At 44.7% G+C, this 18,782-nt stretch overlaps 1 protein-coding gene across 8 annotated transcripts in view; it reads left to right on the forward strand.

The window, feature by feature from the left end:
* PDPR (pyruvate dehydrogenase phosphatase regulatory subunit) overlaps positions 1-18,782 on the forward strand; it is a 68,137-nt gene that overhangs the window by 1,982 nt on the left and 47,373 nt on the right. For 2 of the 8 annotated variants that reach the window (XM_084645088.1, XM_084645090.1), the window contains exons 2-3: positions 1,101-1,401; positions 15,290-15,423. In XM_084645088.1, the coding sequence (XP_084501214.1) occupies positions 1,175-1,401; positions 15,290-15,423 (361 nt within the window). In that variant the 5' untranslated portion in view covers positions 1,101-1,174. Of the gene's footprint in view, positions 1-1,100; positions 1,402-10,717; positions 12,147-13,055; positions 13,117-15,289; positions 15,424-18,782 lie in introns of those variants that run through there. The other 6 variants (XM_084645089.1, XM_084645091.1, XM_084645092.1 and 3 more) reach the window with 4 other exon arrangements.

The following is an 18,782-nucleotide window of genomic DNA, read 5'->3' on the forward strand; positions in this document are numbered from 1 at the left end:
TAGCCTCAAGTCAAAGCTGTCTGGATTCTAGTTCGTGCAGGCTGTGCCTCTCCATTCAAATAAAGGACAAACGTATCACTCATTCTTAAACTCCACATTTTGCCAATTAATTTCAGAAGCCAGTTAAAAATTCTCTATAGTCCTTCATGGACTCGACTTTCTCTATTTCATTCCCTGCACCCTCCACTCAGTTCACATTTCAGAGTAGCAGCTGTGTTAGTCTGTATTCACAAAAAGAAAAGGAGGACTTGTGGCACCTTAGAGACTAACCAGTTTATTTGAGCATAAGCGTTCTTGAGCTACAGCTCACTTCATCGGATGCATAAAAGTGTATCACTTCAAAAGGTTTTCTCCCCCCACCCCACTCTCCTGTTGGTAATAGCTTATCTAAAGTGAAGGAGGACTTGTGGCACCTTAGAGACTAACCAATTTATTAGAGCATAAGCTTTCGTGAGCTACAGTGATCACTCTCCTTACAATGTGTTTGATAATCAAGGTGGGCCATTTCCAGCACAAGTCCAGGGTTTAACAAGAACGTCTGAGGAGCAGGGCGGGGGAAGGGGGTAGGAAAAAACAAGGGGAAATATGAAAGCTCATGCTCAAATAAATTGGTTAGTCTCTAAGGTGCCACAAGTCCTCCTTTTCAGTTCACATTGGCATCTTCTCTCTCATCACATGATCTTGCCACTGTTGGTGCAAGAGCCTTTTCTCTGCAGCTCTTGTCACCTGGAACAGACGTCCTGGGTATATGTAAAAACTTTATCTTGTTTTCTTCCTCATTACTGGGCTAAGCCAAATTTAGAAGAGAGAAACTCTGGGCCTCATCAGTCTCCTGATCTGTCTAGTTCCTTTCAGTAGTAAGGCTGTTCTTTGAGAACTCTCAAAGTCTGCACAGGCTCTTTTCCTGCTTACTCAATCATCAGCATTTAAAGATCCCAAGTTGTCAGTATAGAGGCTTTCAGATACCTTATTGCACATCATGTATTACATTGTCCCAGTCGCTACGCTCCTCCTCCCTACCCCTGAGTTCCCAAGAACAGCTTTGTGCACATGTTTTCTGATAAGTGGTAATAATAATCTGTTGCTTTTTCCTTCCCTAGAAGAAGTGGCAGTGAGCTAGCATCTTAACGTGTGTAAGGTGGTGTCTCGAGAAAGCTGACTGACACCCGTTGGGATGTTTCTTCGGTTACTGTCAGATGTCCGGTGGTGGACAGCCAGCCCAAGATGGAGAAGCACGTCCAGTTTCCGGCACATGACCACATCTGCGGCAGAGCCTCCCCCCGTTTCCCTGCCAGCTCAGGCACAGGTGGTAATCTGTGGTGGTGGAATCGTGGGCACCTCCATTGCATACCACCTCTCCAAGCTAGGATGGAAGGATATAGTCTTACTGGAACAGGGCAGGTAAGAGTTTGATTTTCTCTTCATTAAAGCATACTGAAACCAAAACCTCAGAACTGTATGGGACTTGCGCACACACAGTATCTTTCTTTGTGTGATCTTTTCATCATCTTACTTTCTCCCAGCATCGGAGCTGGTAACACTGCACATCAGTGATGAAACCTAAGTCAAACCATTGGCTTTGCCCTTTCTTCACAGGCCCCCAGGTAATTGCATATTGTGAGCTCTACCCTACCCAGTGGAACTTTATAGGCCATTCTTCAAAGCCTAAATGCCTCATGTAGGTCAAGAAAAGTAACTACTTTAGTTTTCAGACTATACTTGAGTCTTCTTTCTCTTCCACATTAAACTTTCTCACTGCCATCATGATGATCTTGCTGGCCTCCCAATTTATTTAAGATCTCTCACTCCAACTTCTGAACAAACTCCAACATAAACAAAGGAACTGCTCCTTTGTTTGTCTACACAGGGATAAAAAAATCTCTGGCTAGCCCGGGTCAGTTGATTCGGGCAGTAGGGCTGAAAAATTGCAGAGTCGGTATTCAGGCTTGGGCTGTGGAACCCTGTGAGGGTGGACAGTCTCAGAGCTTGGGTTCCATCCCAAGCCCCAACGTCTACACAGCAATTTTTAGTCCTGCAACCTGAGCCCTGTGAGCTCAAGTCAGCTGACCCGGGCCAACCGCAGCCATACTTTTATCCCTCTGTAGACATATCCTGAGTTTATGATCCTTCACTATATTAAATTCCTAGTCTTTTTGCCAAACCTTTAGCAATCTGTACTTAAGGCAGAGACTAGGGTGGGGTCTAGATGAAGAATTGTTGAGTTGGGAGAGGGCAATGTTAAATTTATTTCTTTGTGTATGTAAGGGAGGCTAGGGTGTAGACTCAGGCCTGCCTGCACAAATTTGCACCATTTTAGCTAAACCTGTGCAAACCTTTGTGTGGATGCTATAAGCCATTTCTAACTGCATCTAGGATTGCCCACACAGGGACTTATCTAAACAAGTAGATCTGTGCAGACAAACCCATAATATCCTCAATCCTGTAATAGCTTTAGCCCATAGCTTTATGCATGTGAATAGTCCCACTGAGGTCAGCCTGCTCTCATGAGTAAAGTTACATAAACATCATCATAGGACTGGAAGGGACCTCGAGAGGTCATTTAGTCCAGTCCCCTGCATTCATGGCAGGACTAAGTATTATCTACATACACATTAAGTGTTTGTAGAATAAAGCCCTGAGTTCATTCTGTCTGTGCTCCCTGCTAAGTGGAGGAACCTAGACTTGCTAGGGTTACTGATGGGCAGGTTAAGCCCTTGAGAAATTTTAACATAAAACAATTTTACAGTTTCATTTCAGTTGATTTTGTGCCTGCAAGGCCCAGCTTTTCTGTGAATTTTCATTACTGTGGTAGTTTTGCATCAAAACACATGGAATTCCACCCTCCCCAGTTTGTGCTTGTGTTTAATGCAAAATTTAATCTTCATACGAATTAAATGTTGAGGGTCTTTATCATAATGAGGCCATCTGAATGAAAATAGGTCTATGTGACACTCAAATGATCCTGCAAAATAAAGGAAAGAAACCCTGAAAATTTTGCATGTTCTTCATAAATTGGACCTTCAGCTTTCGGTCATTGATAAGAAGCTACTGCTAGGGCTTGTTACACTACCAAGTTTTGTTGACAAAACTTATGTCGACGCCCAAAGGTTGACACAACAAAAATCGCCAAAGGGTGTTCACACTTGCTCCCTCTGTTGACAGATCATGTCCGCATAGGGGACACCATCATTGACAAGGTGAGCAATGCACCGTGGGTATGTATCCCACAGTGCAGTGTTGTGGAAAGGAAGAGCTGATCCCTGCGCATCTTGGGATTCTGAGTTCTCCCACAGCCCCCTCAGCTGCCGAGAGCAACATTTGAGGAATGGCAAAGCAGCACAGCAGTCTGTCCCCTTCCCACTGCAGCAGCTGTCTGCCTGCTGCTGTGTTCCTAGTGCAGGGCAGAACAGGAGCATTCCAATGATTTGCTCTTAAACAGAGCAGCTTCCCAGAGCTTTGAAAGAGGAGGGGCACATGCCTGCAGGGCACCAGAGATCAAAACACTGAGCAGAGCAATCAGGGCAGGCATTGTAGGATACTGGCCAAAGCCAGTTCTATTGACAAAACAATCAGCAGTGTCTACACTGGCTCTTTGCGGACAATAAACGGAGGGAAAAAGACAAGTCTCTCGTGGGGGTGGAAGTTTTTTGTCTCCAAACTGGGTGTTTTTCGTGACAAAAATCCCATTGTAGTGTGTATGCCTTTTGGTGACAAAACAGAGCAGTTTTTGGTGACAAAACTTGGTAATTTAGACAAGGCCCTAGACTTCTTTCAGTCCTTAAACATCTATTCAATCCTTAAATTACTTGATTCACAGAGAGTGAATCAAGTAATCTTGTCTGAGAGCCTTTTTAAACTGAGTGCCCGGTTGAGTCCAGGTGGAAGCTATTTCTGATTGGCTGTTTAGCCTCTACACCAACTTTTTCTAGAACAATTCCCTTCACATGGGAAGCTCCTCCAGTGGGGTTGGCTTTCAGGGCAGTACCCAAGTTGGTGGTCTTGTATAGTTTTGTCATTACATTTCTGATCACAGCAGTGGCTGTGAAGCTAATACTTAGTCCTGCCTTGAGTGCAGGGGTCAGGACTAGATGACCTCTCGAGGTCCCTTCCAGTTCTGATTCTAGCGGTGCGAAGCCCACGGTACTTACCCATTGTGCTGTGTGCACTGCTGGCCTGAGCCCTGAGCAGGTCCTCTGCCTGCCTTCCTTTGCAGGGAGTTAACTTCTTTCCTACTTCCTTTTCAGTGGGCACGTACACTTCATTACAGGTCCCTGGTGAGCTAATTGCGATACAAGCCCAGTCCATGTACATACTGAGAAAAAGCATTGTGTTAGAAAATCCGTTAACTTAGACATTTTAGTTAGCATGACATTAAACATGGTTGTGACATAGGTGACCCGATATTAAGTGCTTTGTCTTATATATACAACTTTTTCCTCCCCCTAAATAGTGCCCTGCTTTTTTACAAATGCTATCTGGTCACCCTGTTTACACAAGAATACCTATGTTTTAAAAATGTCAGCTGGATATTATTTATGAAGATTATAGCATAGACAGGGTCACTGAGGTGTTACTTTTACAGGAGATAGATATGATAGACAATTGTGAGCTCTGCGAAGGCCTGTGCGGCAAAGTGCCAGCTGGTGTAATGGCAGGAAAAATGGGTTAATCGCCCTGGGAATCCTGGCAAAATGGTGATAGTGTGCTTAGATCTAATTGTCATTTCTTTACATGTTCAGAGAATTTCAAAGGGTAAGATTCTAGTGGCACCACAGCAGTCCCTTGCCCAGTAATATAGATGTACAGTAGTTAGAACATAGAAAAGTATCAGAGCAGCAGCCGTGTTAGTCTGTATTCGCAAACGAAAAGGAGGACTTGTGGCACTTTAGAGATTAACAAATTTATTTGAGCATAAGCTTTCATGAGCTACAGCTCACTTCATCAGATGTAGCTCACGAAAGCTTATGCTCCAATAAATTTGTTAGTCTCTAAGGTGCCACAAGTCCTCCTTTTCTTTTTGCAGATACAGACTAACATGGCTGCTACTCTGAAACCTCAGCAGAATGTTTTTCATGTTGTCAGAATGTCTATTGTCATGAATTCTCATAAATTTCAAAAGGTGAGCTAAAAGTCATTTCAGGAATCACACCTGCCTGAGTCGTCTTGCTGATTTTTATGCTTTTATAGCCATATTTTTGTATTTTAAAGTGTTTCTCTCACTTGTTGCTGTGTGAAAGACCTATACAAATAGGCAGAACTGATTATAGAGGGGAAATAATGAAACTGACACTACAGAGTGCTGTTTAATACGCAATGCAAACAAGTAGGAAAAAAGAAATACTCTTTCTTTAATTTATTAGTCATTTTAGGCATTACTTTTGACAATGGACTCATAAAAAGTGAGAGGTTTTTATCTTCATGGTGCTCCTATAATCGTACTCAAATCATAAAATCTTTCATCTGTAGATCTTATGAACTTTATGTAAATTGGTATCATTATCCCCATTTTACACATGGGGAAACTGACTCAGAGCTAGCCAAGGCCTTGTCTAGGCTAGGATTTGAAGATCCTTCGTATGTTAAGCTACACATTTTAAAAGTATAGTGTAGTCCAGGCAGTGTGTCTTGACTATACTAAACTTTTTAAGAGGTTGTTTGCTAACCCCCAGCCTACATGAGGCCTAATTGACTTTCCCAGGGTCAGACAGTAAGCCAGTGGCAGGGCTGGTATAAGAACCCAGGTCTTCAGATTCACATCATTTTGCCCTATTCACTCCACCATGGTGCCTCATCCATGGGTTCCCTAGTAGGCTTTGTGTTGACACCTTGCTGGGATGAATGAAGTGAGGGGGCACAGACCATGCTGGGCAACTGCTGCTGACTGTTGATTGGACACTTGGTTTTGGGTGTGTGAACACAGTAGCAGTGCAGCAGTTTGCATGGGATGCTTTTTCTTTTCAAAGAAAGGAAAACATGGACTCAACCCATATTTTTAAACAATAATAACTTGGATTCTGAGGAACACGGCAAACATGGCTAAAAAGTCCCTAAAATGAGGGGGTCCATGCAGTTTTCCCCACAGTTAAAATTTTCCACCTGTCCTCCTGATGAATTTTCCCATAGTATATTTCTTGGAAACAGAGGGCAGTGTTTTTAGCACTCTAAACCTTTTTGTATTCTCTCTTAATTTGGTTCATGTAAAGTTTCATTGTTCACACATTGACAGGATTAGTGGTTGCAGCCTGTGGCCTATTAAGTGCTCCAAAGCACAGAATCATAGAATATCAGGGTTGGAAGGGACCTCAGGAGGTCATTTAGTCCAACCCTCTGCTCAAAGCAGGACCAATCCCCAACTAAATCATCCCAGCCAGGGCTTTAAGTGTGACCGTAAAAACCTCTAAGGAAGGAGATTCCACCACCTCCCATTCCAGTGCTTCATCACCCTCCTAGTGAAAAGGTTTTTCCTAATATCCAATCTAAACCTCCCCCGCTGCAACTTGAGACCATTACTCCTTGTTCTGTCATCAGCTACCATTGAGAACAGTCTAGAGCCATCCTCTTTGGAACCCCCTTTCAGGTAGTTGAAAGCAGCTATCAAATCCCCCCTCATTCTTCTCTTCTGCAGACTAAATAATCCCAGCTCCCTCAGCCTCTCCTCATAAGTCATGTGCTTCAGCCCCCTAATCATTTCTGTTGCCCTCCGCTGGACTCTTTCTAATTTTTCCACATCCTTCTTGCAGTGTGGGGCCCAAAACTGGACAGCGTACTCCAGATGAGGCCTCACCAATGCTGAATAGAGGGGAAGGATCATGTCCCTCAATCCTTATACACCCCAAAATGCTGTTAGCCTTCTTGGCAACAAGGGCACACTGTTGACTCATATCCAGCTTCTTGTCCACTGTAACCCCTAGGTCCTTTTCTGCAGAACTGCTGCCTAGCCACTTGGTCCCTAGTCTGTAGCAGTGCATGGGATTCTTCCATCCTAAGTGCAAGACTCTGCACTTGTCTTTGTTAAACCTCATCAGATTTCTGAGCACCGTTATGTAGCTCAGGTTTTGAGCTTAACAAGTGACAGAAATCTGAATTAGCTGTGAAACATGTCTTGGTTGTACCTAGAGGAGATTTAAAGTTGTATTGCCACTGTGATGGGTTGGATCACAGAAACCCCTTTAGGACTGCCATCTGATGTGCCTAGACTACCCCTGAGCCTGTTTTCCCTGCCAGCTTGGGACTTCAGTCCCTTGCCTGGTATGAGCCAGACATGCTTGCCTGTTGCAAACACACATCCAAGTCTGAACCACATTCCCCACAAGCCACAGGCTTAACTGAAAACCGCTTAAGTGCTCTTGTCTACAGCACTCAGATATCCAACTCCCAATGAGGTCCAAACCACAAATCCGTTTTACCCTGTATAAAGTGTATACAGAGTAAACTCATAAATTGTTTGCCCTCTATAACACTGATAGAGATATGCACAGCTGTTTGCCCCCCAGCTATTAATACATACTCTGTGTTAATTAATAAGTAAAAAGTGATTTTATTAAATACAAAAAATAGGATTCAAGTGGTTCCAAGTAATAACAGAACAAAATGAATTACCAAGCAAAATAAAATAAAACACGGAAGTCTAAGCTTAATACAGTAAGAAAGTGATTACAGATGAAATCTCACCCTCAGATGTTTCAATAAGCTTCTTTTACAGACTAATTTCTTTTTAGTGTGGGTCCAGCAATCACTCCCACCCCCATGGTTACTGTCCTTTGTTTCAGTTTCTTTCAGGTATCCTTTGGGGGTGGAGAGGCTACCTCTTGAGCCAGCTGAAGACAAAATGGAGTGGTTTCCCAGGGGTTTATATAGTTTCTCACTTGTGTAGAATCATAGCTCAGCATGGAGTATTGGAATCACATGGGCAAGTCACATGCCCATGCATGACTCAGTCATCTACAGGCCAAGCTGAAAGCTTAGATATGTACTGGTGTCTGTCAAGGTCCATTGTTAACCAAGTACTTCCATTTACTTGACTAACCCCTTCGAAGTGTGTTGACTGAAGCTTCCTTAATGTGCTTTCTACAGCAAACACTTTAAATACAAGCATAGAGCCAACGCTTGTAACTTCAGATATAAAAATGATACATACATACAAATAGGATGAATACATGCAGAAGAACATAACCTTTGCAAAGATATGATACATGGCATATCTAGCATAAAACCTATTCCAGTTATGTCATATTTACACTCATAATCATATTTCTGTAAAGCATTATGGGATGCAACGTCACACCCACAATAAACAATAGATATCTGAAACTCCGTGCATAATCATTTGCTTCTCAACAGTGATTCTTTGTAGGGCCCTGAGGTTATAGAATCATAGAAGATTAGGGTTGGAAGAGACCTCAGTAGGTCATCTAGTCCGACCCCCTGCTCAAGGCAGGACCAACACCAATTAAATCATCCCAGCCAGGGCTTTGTCAAGCTGGACCTTAAAAACTTCTACGGATGGCGTTTCCACCACCTCCCTAGGTAACCCATTCCAGTGCTTCACCACCCTCCTAGTGAAATAATGTTTCCTAATATCCAACCTAGACCTCCCCCACTGCAACTTGAGACCCTTGTTCTGTCATCTGCCACCACTAAGAATGGCCTAGATCCATCCTCTTTGGAACCCCCTTTCAGGTAGTTGAAAGCAGCTATCAAATCCCCCCTCACTCTTCTCTTCTGCAGACTAAACAAGCCCAGTTCCTTCAGCCTCTCCTCATAAGTCATGTGCCCCAGTGCTCTGATCATTTTTGTTGCCCTCCGCTGGACTCTCTCCAATTTTTCCTACCTCTTTCTGTAGTGGGGGGCCCAAAACTGGACGCAGTACTCCAGATATGGCCTCACCAGTGCCAAATAGAGGGGAATAGTCACTTCCCTCAATCTGCTGGCAGTGCTCCTACTAATACAGCCCAATATGCCGTTAGCCTTTTTGGCAACAAGGGCATGCTGCCGACTCATATCCAGCTTGTCATCCGCTGTTATCGCCAGGTCCTTTTCTGCAGAACAGCTGCTTAGCCAGTCAGTCCCCAGCCTGTAGCAGTGCATGGGATTCCTCCATCCTAAGTGCAGGACTCTGCACTTGTCCTTGTTGAACCTCATCAGATTTCTTTTGGCCCAATCCTCCAATTTGTCTAGGGCCCTCTGGACCCTATCTCTACCTTCCAGATTATTCATATCTTTCTGATCATGAATTCCTGTCTCAAAACCAAATGTGTGGGATTATAGGGCTTGAAATGTCTGCAGTAGATGCCCATATCAGATAACTTGTTTTTGTTTTTTTTTTTTGTTTTTTTTTAAGCCATCCTCACTAGCACGACATTAGGACTGCAGAGGACAGGAGATAGAATAGTAATCTCAATCTATGGGAAGGCTGTTGGATTAAAGGTAGATATCCTGAGTAAGATAGATGTGCCCACTGCTCTGCCCATTAAACGGCTGGATTTTAGCAGAGGTTTCCAAAAAGTATTCAAAATAGAATGAAAATGTTTTGCTTACTCAGCCGTGCATTTTTTTAACAAGACCATGCTGGTATAGCTGAGTGAATGGAGAGAAAATACAGCAGATGGACATGTAGTTTTACAAGATGTGTACATGACACTGGAGCAGACAATAATTTCCTTGACTAAGGTCCCTCTTCTGCTTGGTGTGTCTCACCAATTGCTTCTATTGGAATCATGAGTCATTTTGAATTAGTTTCTAGGATTGTAATGTCACCATGTGCATAGCTCAGATGAGCAGTTTGAGCTCTGTATAGCATACTAAACTATACACTGTGCTATGGGCTGCTCTGTCTTTGTGAGAACACCCCTCAAATTCAATCTGCTCTGTGGCGGTGCTTTCCTTTGCGTCTTTGACTTGGGAATGTGCTTTCGCTGATTGAAGACTATTTCCTTATAGAATCATAGAATAGAATATCAGGGTTGGAAGGGACCCCAGAAGGTCATCTAGTCCAACCCCCTGCTCGAAGCAGGACCAATTCCCAGTTAAATCATCCCAGCCAGGGCTTTGTCAAGCCTGACCTTAAAAACCTCTAAGGAAGGAGATTCTACCACCTCCCTAGGTAACGCATTCCAGTGTTTCACCACCCTCATAGTGAAAAAGTTTTTCCTAATATCCAATCTAAACCTCCCCCACTGCAACTTGAGACCATTACTCCTCGTTCTGTCATCTGCTACCATTGAGAACAGTCTAGAGCCATCCTCTTTGGAACCCCCTTTCAGGTAGTTGAAAGCAGCTATCAAATCCCCCCTCATTCTTCTCTTCTGCAGACTAAACAATCCCAGCTCCCTCAGCCTCTCCTCATAAGTCATGTGTTCTAGACCCCTAATCATTTTTGTTGCCCTTTGCTGGACTCTCTCCAATTTATCCACATGCTGTAGGGAATGGCGTCAATTCTGTTTGGTAGGTTCTTTGCATGTGTAGGTCATGGTTAAGGGTACAATTTAGTCCTAGGTATTTTTAGTAAGTCATGCACAAGTCATGGGCAATAAACAAAAATTCATGACCTGTGACCTGTCCATGACTTATACTAAAAATACCTGTGTTTAAATGGGGGTGGGAGGGGCTGCTGGGTGTGTGTGTGTGTGTGGGGGGGGGGGGGGGGGGGATACTGTTGGGGGGTGGGAGGGGCTCCTGGGGCGAGCGGCTCCAGCTCCTGGGGGCCACAGACTGCAACTGCTCCAACCGGCCGGGGCCTGCCGCCCAGAGCCGTGGACTGCGGCTGCTCTGGCCGGCTGGGGACAGCTGCTCAGGGCTGCTCCAGTAGCTGGCTTGCTGCTTGGGCACTGCAGAAGTCACGGAGGTTGCAGAAAGTCATGGAATCCGTGACTGCCATGACTGACGCGGAGCCCTAATCGTGGTAAAAGCACTCTTCAGTGTCCAGCTTTGAATGCAGTCTCACTGTACTATGCCTCATTGGACAGTAGTCTTCCTTCCACCTGTGTCTCTTGCTGGAGTGCAAGTATAGGGTGCATGTTATCAACAGGCAGCTAAAAATACGCTCTAGAGCTGGAATGCCCAGTGCGGTTTTGTTTGTAGCAGGGGTTGCAGGCATCTGGACATGGGATCTGCCCAGTCAATGGAGTACTCCAAACAGAGAGGGCTTTTAACTAACAGAGTTTATTACTCTAACATCAGCTCAAGTTACCAGGAATTCATGCCTGCCTCAGTTCTGGGCTGTTCTTTCTCCCCCTTTTTCCCCCCTTCCCATATCTTAGTGCTGTTCTACACTACGAGGTTAGGTTGAATTTAGCCGCATTAGGTTGATTTTATAATGAATGCATCTACACAACCAACCCCGTTCCACCGACCTAAAGGGCTCTTAAAATCGACTGCTGTACTCCTCCCCAATGCAGGGAGTAGCACTAAAATCAACCTTCCTGGGTCGGAATTTGGGGTAGTGTAGATGCAGTGCTGTGCAATTGGATGGTGTTGGCCTCCGGGAACTATCCCAGAGTGCTCCAATGTGACTGCTCTGGACAGCACTTTCAACCCTGATGCACTAGCCAGGTACACAGGAAAAGCACCTGGAACTTTTGAATTTCATTTCCTGTTTGGTCAGCGTGGTGAGCCCAGCAGAACAGGTGACCATACAGTCCCAGAATCACAAACGAGCTTGAGCATGGAGTGAACGGGAGACACTGGATCTGATTGCTGTATGAGGAGAAGAATCTGTGTAGGCAGAACTCTGACCCAGCAGAAGAAATGCTGATATATATGCCAAAATCGCACAGGGCATGGTGGAGAGAGGCTACACCAGGGATGCACAGCAGTGCTGCGTGAAAATTAAGGAGCTCAGGCAAGCTTACCAAAAGATAAAGGAGGCAAATGGTCGCTCCGGGTTAGAGCCCCAGACATGCCGATTCTATGATCAGCTACATGCCATTCTAGGGGGGACCCTACCAGTACCCCAACACTCTCCATGGACACCTGCAAGGTGTCAGCCTCACGCAACACAGATGAGGATTTTGTGGATGAGGAGAATGGATTCTCCGCTAGCCTGCTGCACGTTCTCCTGGGCAGCCAGGACCTTTCCCTCACCCTGGAGCCAATACCCTCTCAGGGCCTATTGTTCCCAGACCCTGAATGCGGAGAAGGCACCTCTGGTGAGTGCACATTTATAATGACACTACAGGAGTTAAAAGCAATTGTGTTTAATGTTTGATTTGCCCTGAACAATTGGGACGCATTCGCAGCCAATACAGCTAATGGAAAAGTCTGTTAACGTGTTTGGGGATGGAGTGGGAATCCTCCAGGTTCATCTCCATGAAGATCTTCTGGAGGTACTCTGAAAGCCTTTGCAGAAGGTTTTTGGGGAGGGCTGCCTTATTTCGTCCTCCATGGTAGGACACTTTACCACGCCAAGCCAGTAGCAAGTGATCTGGAATCATTGCAACACACAGCATGGCAGCGAATGGTCCTGGGTTTTGGTTGCATTCATCCATCATTTGGTCTTTTATCTTTCTGTCCGCCTCAGGAGAGTTACCATTCATAGTCACCTGGTTGAAATAGGGGAAATTTTGTAAGGGAACAGTAATCCCCTCTGTTTGGTGATCCCCGACACATTAGACCCCGAGCATGCTGGGCTGTTTGCGCATGGCTAAAAGGGATCATCCTGGAGAATAGCCACGTGTGTGGGGAGGAGGGGTTTGCTGCACATCCACCCCAAAACCGCAGCCCCTCCTTTTAAATGGCGAACACAATGGGCATTGGTTGCTATGGGAAAGGAGGGTGCTGCAGTTTGAAACCATTTCCATATGTTATGAACATGAAAGAAGCCAAACCCACGTACCCTTTGGCTTATCATGGCTGCTTGCAAACCAGATTCTGTTGCCCAGCCATGTGTGATGTGTCACCATACCGGCAGGTGCTAAATATAAAAGGAAAATGTGACTTTGTACTTAAAACATTTGTGCTGTCTGCTGTGAATTGCTTGATTCACTGTAAAAGAATCTCCCTTTTGTTCTCAGAAATGTATCTTTAAAGTCTACTCTCCCTCTTCTTCCCCCCTGCAGCCACAAATGCTTCTATGCTCCCTGCATCAACTCTGTCCCTGAGGTTATTGCAGATTAGAAGGTGAAAAAAATGCATCCGTGATGACGTGTTTTCAGAGCTCATGCAGTCCTCCCGCACTGATAGGTTACAGCTGAATGCATGGAGGCATTTGGTGGCAGAGGCCAGAAAAGCATACAGTGAGCGTGATCAGAGCACGCAGGAAGAGATGCTGAGGCTAATGGGGGAGCAAATGGACATGATTCATAGATATTAAGGTCAGAAGGGACCATTATGATCATCCAGTCTGACCTCCTGCATGATGCAGTCCACCAAATCTCACCTACCCGCTCCTGCAATAAACCTCTCACCTATGTCTGAGCTATTGAAGTCCTCAAATCATGGTTTAAAGACATCAAGGTGCAGAGTGACCCGTGCCCCATGCTGCGGAGGAAGGCGAAAAACCCCCAGGGCCTCTTCCAATCTGCCCTAGTGAGCGTTGTCAGTGATCTAAAGTTTTTTTAATAAATAAAGAATGAATGGATTCAGAGCAAAAGGGACTTTATTTCCTGTGCCAGCTGTGGATGAAGGGGGGATGGGGTTTGGCTTACAGGGAAGTACATTCACCAAACGGGGTGGCTTTGCATCAAGGACAAACACACACAACTGTCACACCGTAGCCTGGTCAGTCATGAAATTGTTTTTCAAAGCCTCTTCGATGCGCAGCGCGCCTTGGTGTGCTCTTCTAATTGCCCTGGTGTCTGGCTTTTCAAAACTGGCCGCCAGGCGATTTGCCTCAACCTCCCACCCCACCACAAATGTCTCCCCCTTACTCTCAGATATTATGTAGCACACAGCAAGCAGCAATAACAATGGGAGTATTGCTTTTGCTGAAGTCTAACCTACTCAGCAAACTGTGCCAGCACCCTTTTAAATGTCCAAGGCACATTCCACCACTATTCTGCACTTGCTCAGCCTATAGCTGAACTCCTCCTTCCTGCTGTCCAGGCTGCCTGTGTATGGCTTCATGAGCCCTGGGAGCAAGGGGTAGGCTGGGTCCCCAAGGACAACTATTAGCATTTCAAATTCCTGGTAATGGCAATTTTCTGGTCTGGGAAGAAGGTCCCTCCTTTCAGGTTTCCAAACAGCCCAGAGTCCAAAAGATGCAATTCCACTGAATGCATCTGATGAAGTGAGCTGTAGCTCACGAAAGCTTATGCTCAAATAAACTGGTTAGTCTCTAAGGTGCCACAAGTACTCCTTTTCTTTTTGTGAATACAGACTTTACACAGCTGCTACTCTGAAATCTGTATACAATTGGTTGCTAAAGATCGACTTCTATAATACCGACCTAATTTTGTAGTGTAGACATGCCCTTATTGTGATTTCACCACCTTGTAGCTACACACACAAGCAGCAAACTCTGGTCACCAATAAGAGGGGCTATAATGCCTACTGCATCTGAGAGGTTCATGTCCCGAGGTTGCCCCTGAACTAGAGGCTCTGGTATGATACTTTTCAGAGTAACAGCTGTGTTAGTCTATATTCGCAAAAAGAAAAGGAGTACTTGTGGCACCTTAGAGACTAACCAATTTATTTGAGCATAAGCTTTCGTGAGCTACAGCTCACTTCATCGGATGCATACTGTGGAAAGTATAGAAGATCTTTTTATACACACAAAGCATGGAAAAAAAAATGGGTGTTCACCACTACAAAACATTTTCTCTCCCCCCACCCCACTCTCCTGCTGGTAATAGCTTATCTAAAGTGATCACTCTCCTTACAATGTGTATGATAATCAAGTTAGGCCATTTCTAGCACAAATCCACGTTCTCCCCCACTTCCCCCCCCCCAAAAAAAACCCCACTCTCCTATTGCTAATAGCTTAAGCTATTACCAACAGGAGAGTGGGTTGGGGGGGGGGGGGGACACCTGGATTTGTGCTGGAAATGGCCTAACTTGATTATCATACACATTGTAAGGAGAGTGGTCACTTTAGATAAGCTATTACCAGCAGGAGAGTGGGGTGGGGGGAGAGAAAATGTTTTGTAGTGGTGAACACCCATTTTTTTTCATGCTTTGTGTGTATAAAAAGATCTTCTATACTTTCCACAGTATGCATCCGATGAAGTGAGCTGTAGCTCACGAAAGCTTATGCTCAAATAAATTGGTTAGTCTCTAAGGTGCCATAAGTACTCCTTTTCTTTTTGGTATGATACTATTTTGTATGAGGCTCCTGCTGTATTTTCTCCTGCAGGCTGGCTGCTGGCTCCACTCGATTCTGTGCTGGCATTGTGAGCACAGTCAGACACTTGTCCATAGAGCTGAAGATGGCTGACTATTCAAACAAGCTTTATGAGCAGTTAGAACAAGAGACAGGAATCAAAACAGGTAAGAAAAGGAACTTCTGGCTCAGTTCCCTGCTGAGTGGATTCACATGAACTCCACTGCTTTCTGGGGCTTGGAATGAGAGTAACACTAGCATGTATGATTGCTGGTTTCTAAGCACTGAATGGGGCTTTAGCCTTCTCAGCTTGGAGACACTCCCATGGCATCCTCACGTTTGGATTGCCTGCTGCAGTCATTTAGAACACAATACTTGTGACCGGTAAAGGCAGAATTGTTGAAAGAAAACTGCCCCCATTATGCTTAAATCAGCAACATAAAAGTTAACTGAGTAAGAGTTAATTAGAATTAGCCATGAAGCTCATACAGATGCATTCATTTTTGTATCTCCAACAGGGGCAGAATCTTAGCATAAAGTACTTGTTTATATTGCACACACACACCTGCATATTAAAGGGGGAGCAGAGAATGAGAGCCCAGTAGCAGTAACTCCACACCTGTTTCCAGCCAGCTTTAATTATAGCATGTGAGAAATATACTGTCACAGATCCACAGGGCGAGTTTGCCTCAAGCTTTTAAACAGTCTGTCAGGGAGCATACCCCTCTTAGTGCTAGTCTCTGCTCAGTGTCCCCGTCCGGTTCCCTTCGTTTGACCCTTTGACCACACTCCTGTCCCTGTTGTTTCATTAGTTGTCCCCTGGATTTATTTGGTGTCCAGGTCCTCTGGATCCCCCTCTTAGGCTGGGGGGGGGATCCTTTAGCAGTGGATGGGCTTTGCCCGCCCACTTCCCGGATCCCAATACAGCTAGTCCCTAGGTCTCCAATTTTTTCAAGGGTTACCCCTGGAGCACCATTACTTTGTGGCTGGGCCTTGGTTTCAGCACCACTGTTTCTCACCATGGCTTCTTCAGTAAGACTAAAAGAACCTGAACTCCTGTTGGAGGGAGACTTTACCCCTTTGGGAGCAGATGTTTGCAGCAACACAGGGCAGCCTTTTCAGTACAGGACAGCTTTTCTTAGTCCACTAGAATACAATATTTTAGGTTCCTTAAATTACAATGGAAGAGCAAAGCTTATATGTACATCCATGCTGGCCAGACAACCTGCCTCTTTTGCCCAGAATGTTCAAGATTAAATCTCTCTCTGCACAGGGCAGCTGTATCATTATAACAGTTTTCTAACACCTCGGTTCTTTGTTTCCAGCCCTAGTCACCCTGTTTGCACATGATCTGCCTCCCTTGGCTCCCAATAATTAAAAGTTAATGTCCAGTCAATGGTCTTCCATCGTATCTCCAAAGGAAGCTAATGATACGTTGGCAATTCTTGATGATTCATTCATACCAATCCTGACATGCTTATGTGACTTACATACATCTCTTAGCTCCCTGTCCTAGAGAAGATGACAGCCCCTTGAGTCATAGTAGATCACAACATAAAAGTGAATGGGGAAACAGTCGTATGTTTTTCATAAAAATACAGAAATTTCCCACATTCTGTACAACTACATAAATAGAACATACTTCATTTTTCAAAGTCAAGCACTCAAAAGTTAGGATATGCCAGTATTAAGTTTCCTTCACAACCTTAATTCAGTCCCCTTGTATGTATGTGTTATGAAACAGTATGCCTCTCACAATGCACAGATTGGATGGTGTTCTCTTAACAGCTGTTCATTGTATGGCACCATGCCTTATTTACTGCATGTTGTTTTGAAGACAGAACTGTTAATTTCCTTATTGGCTTTCCATGATGCTTATCACTACAATATCTGAGGGCTTCACAAACATTAATGAATTTATTTTTACAACACTCCTGTGAGATTAATCATAGAATATCATGGTTGGAAGGGACCTCAGGAGGTCATCTAGTCCAACCCCCTGCTCAAAGCAGGACCAATCCCCAACTAAATTATCCCAGCCAGGGCTTTGTCAAACCTGACCTTAAAAACCTCTAAGAAAGAAGATTCCACCACCTCCCTAGGAAATGCATTCCAGTGCTTTACCACCCTCCTAGTGAAAAAGTTTTTCCTAATATTCAACCTAACCATCACCCACTGCAGCTTGAGACCATTACTCCTTGTTCTGTCATCTGCTACCACTGAGAACAGTCTAGATCCATCTTCTTTGGAACCCCCTTTCAGGTAGTTAAAAGCGGCTATCAAATCCCCCCCTTATTGTTCTCTTCTGCGGACTAAACAATCCCAGTTCATAGAATCATAGAATATCAGGGTTGGAAGGGACCCCTGAAGGTCATCTAGTCCAACCCCCTGCTCGAAGCAGGACCAATTCCCAGTTAAATCATCCCAGCCAGGGCTTTGTCAAGCCTGACCTTTAAAAACCTCTAAGGAAGGAGATTCTACCACCTCCCTAGGTAACGCATTCCAGTGTTTCACCACCCTCTTAGTGAAAAAGTTTTTCCTAATATCCAATCTAAACCTCCCCCAAAGGTTCCCTCAGCCTCTCCTCATAAGTCATCTGCTCCAGCCCCCTAATCATTTTTGTTGCCCTCCGCTAGACTTTGCAATTTTTCCACATTCTTCTTGCAGTGTGGGGCCCAAAACTGGACACAGTACTCCAGATGAGGCCTCACCAATGCCGAAAGGAGGGGAATTATCACATCCCTCGATCTGCTGGCAATGCTCCTCCTTATACACCCCAAAATGCTGTTAGCCTTCTTGGTAACAAGGACACACTGTTGACTCATATCCAGTTTCTTGTCCACTGTAACCCCTAGGTCCTTTTCTGCAGAACTGCTGCTGAGCCATTCGGTCCCTAGTCTGTAGCGGTGCATGAGATTATTCCGTCCTTAGTGCGGGACTCTGCACTTGTCTTTGTTGAACCTTATCAGATTTCTTTTGGCTCAGTCCTCTAATTTGTCTAGGTCCCTCTGTATCCTATTTCTACTCTCCAGCGTATCTACCTCCCAGTTTAGTGTCATCTGCAAACTTGCTGAGGGTGCAATCCATGCCATCCTCCAGATCATTTATGAAGATATTGAACAAAATAGGCCCTAGGACCAACCCTTGGGCCACTCCTCTTGATACTGGCTGCCAACTAGACATGGAGCCATTGATCGCTGCTGGGTGATTTAGCCAGCTTTCTATCCACCTTATAGTCCAGGGGGTGTTAGACCCTATCTGTAAAAGGGGACTAACATATACACTAATTTTGGGTGCCCAATTTGAGACATCTAGGATCTAAATTTTCTGATAGCATTATATAGCACTTAGTATTCAAAATGCAGATCTCAGTTCCATTGATTTTAATTGCAGCTGAGAGCACTCAACACTTCAACAGATCAGACATCAGGATCTCAAGTCAAGCATGCAGAAAATACACACGCAATTAGTGAGCACTATGAAAAGTTTAAGTGATTTGCCAAGTATCATATAGGAACTCCATTAC

The sequence above is a fragment of the Lepidochelys olivacea genome (genome assembly GCF_965140295.1).
Source record: "Lepidochelys olivacea isolate rLepOli2 genome assembly, chromosome: 12".
NCBI lineage: Eukaryota > Metazoa > Chordata > Testudines > Cheloniidae > Lepidochelys > Lepidochelys olivacea.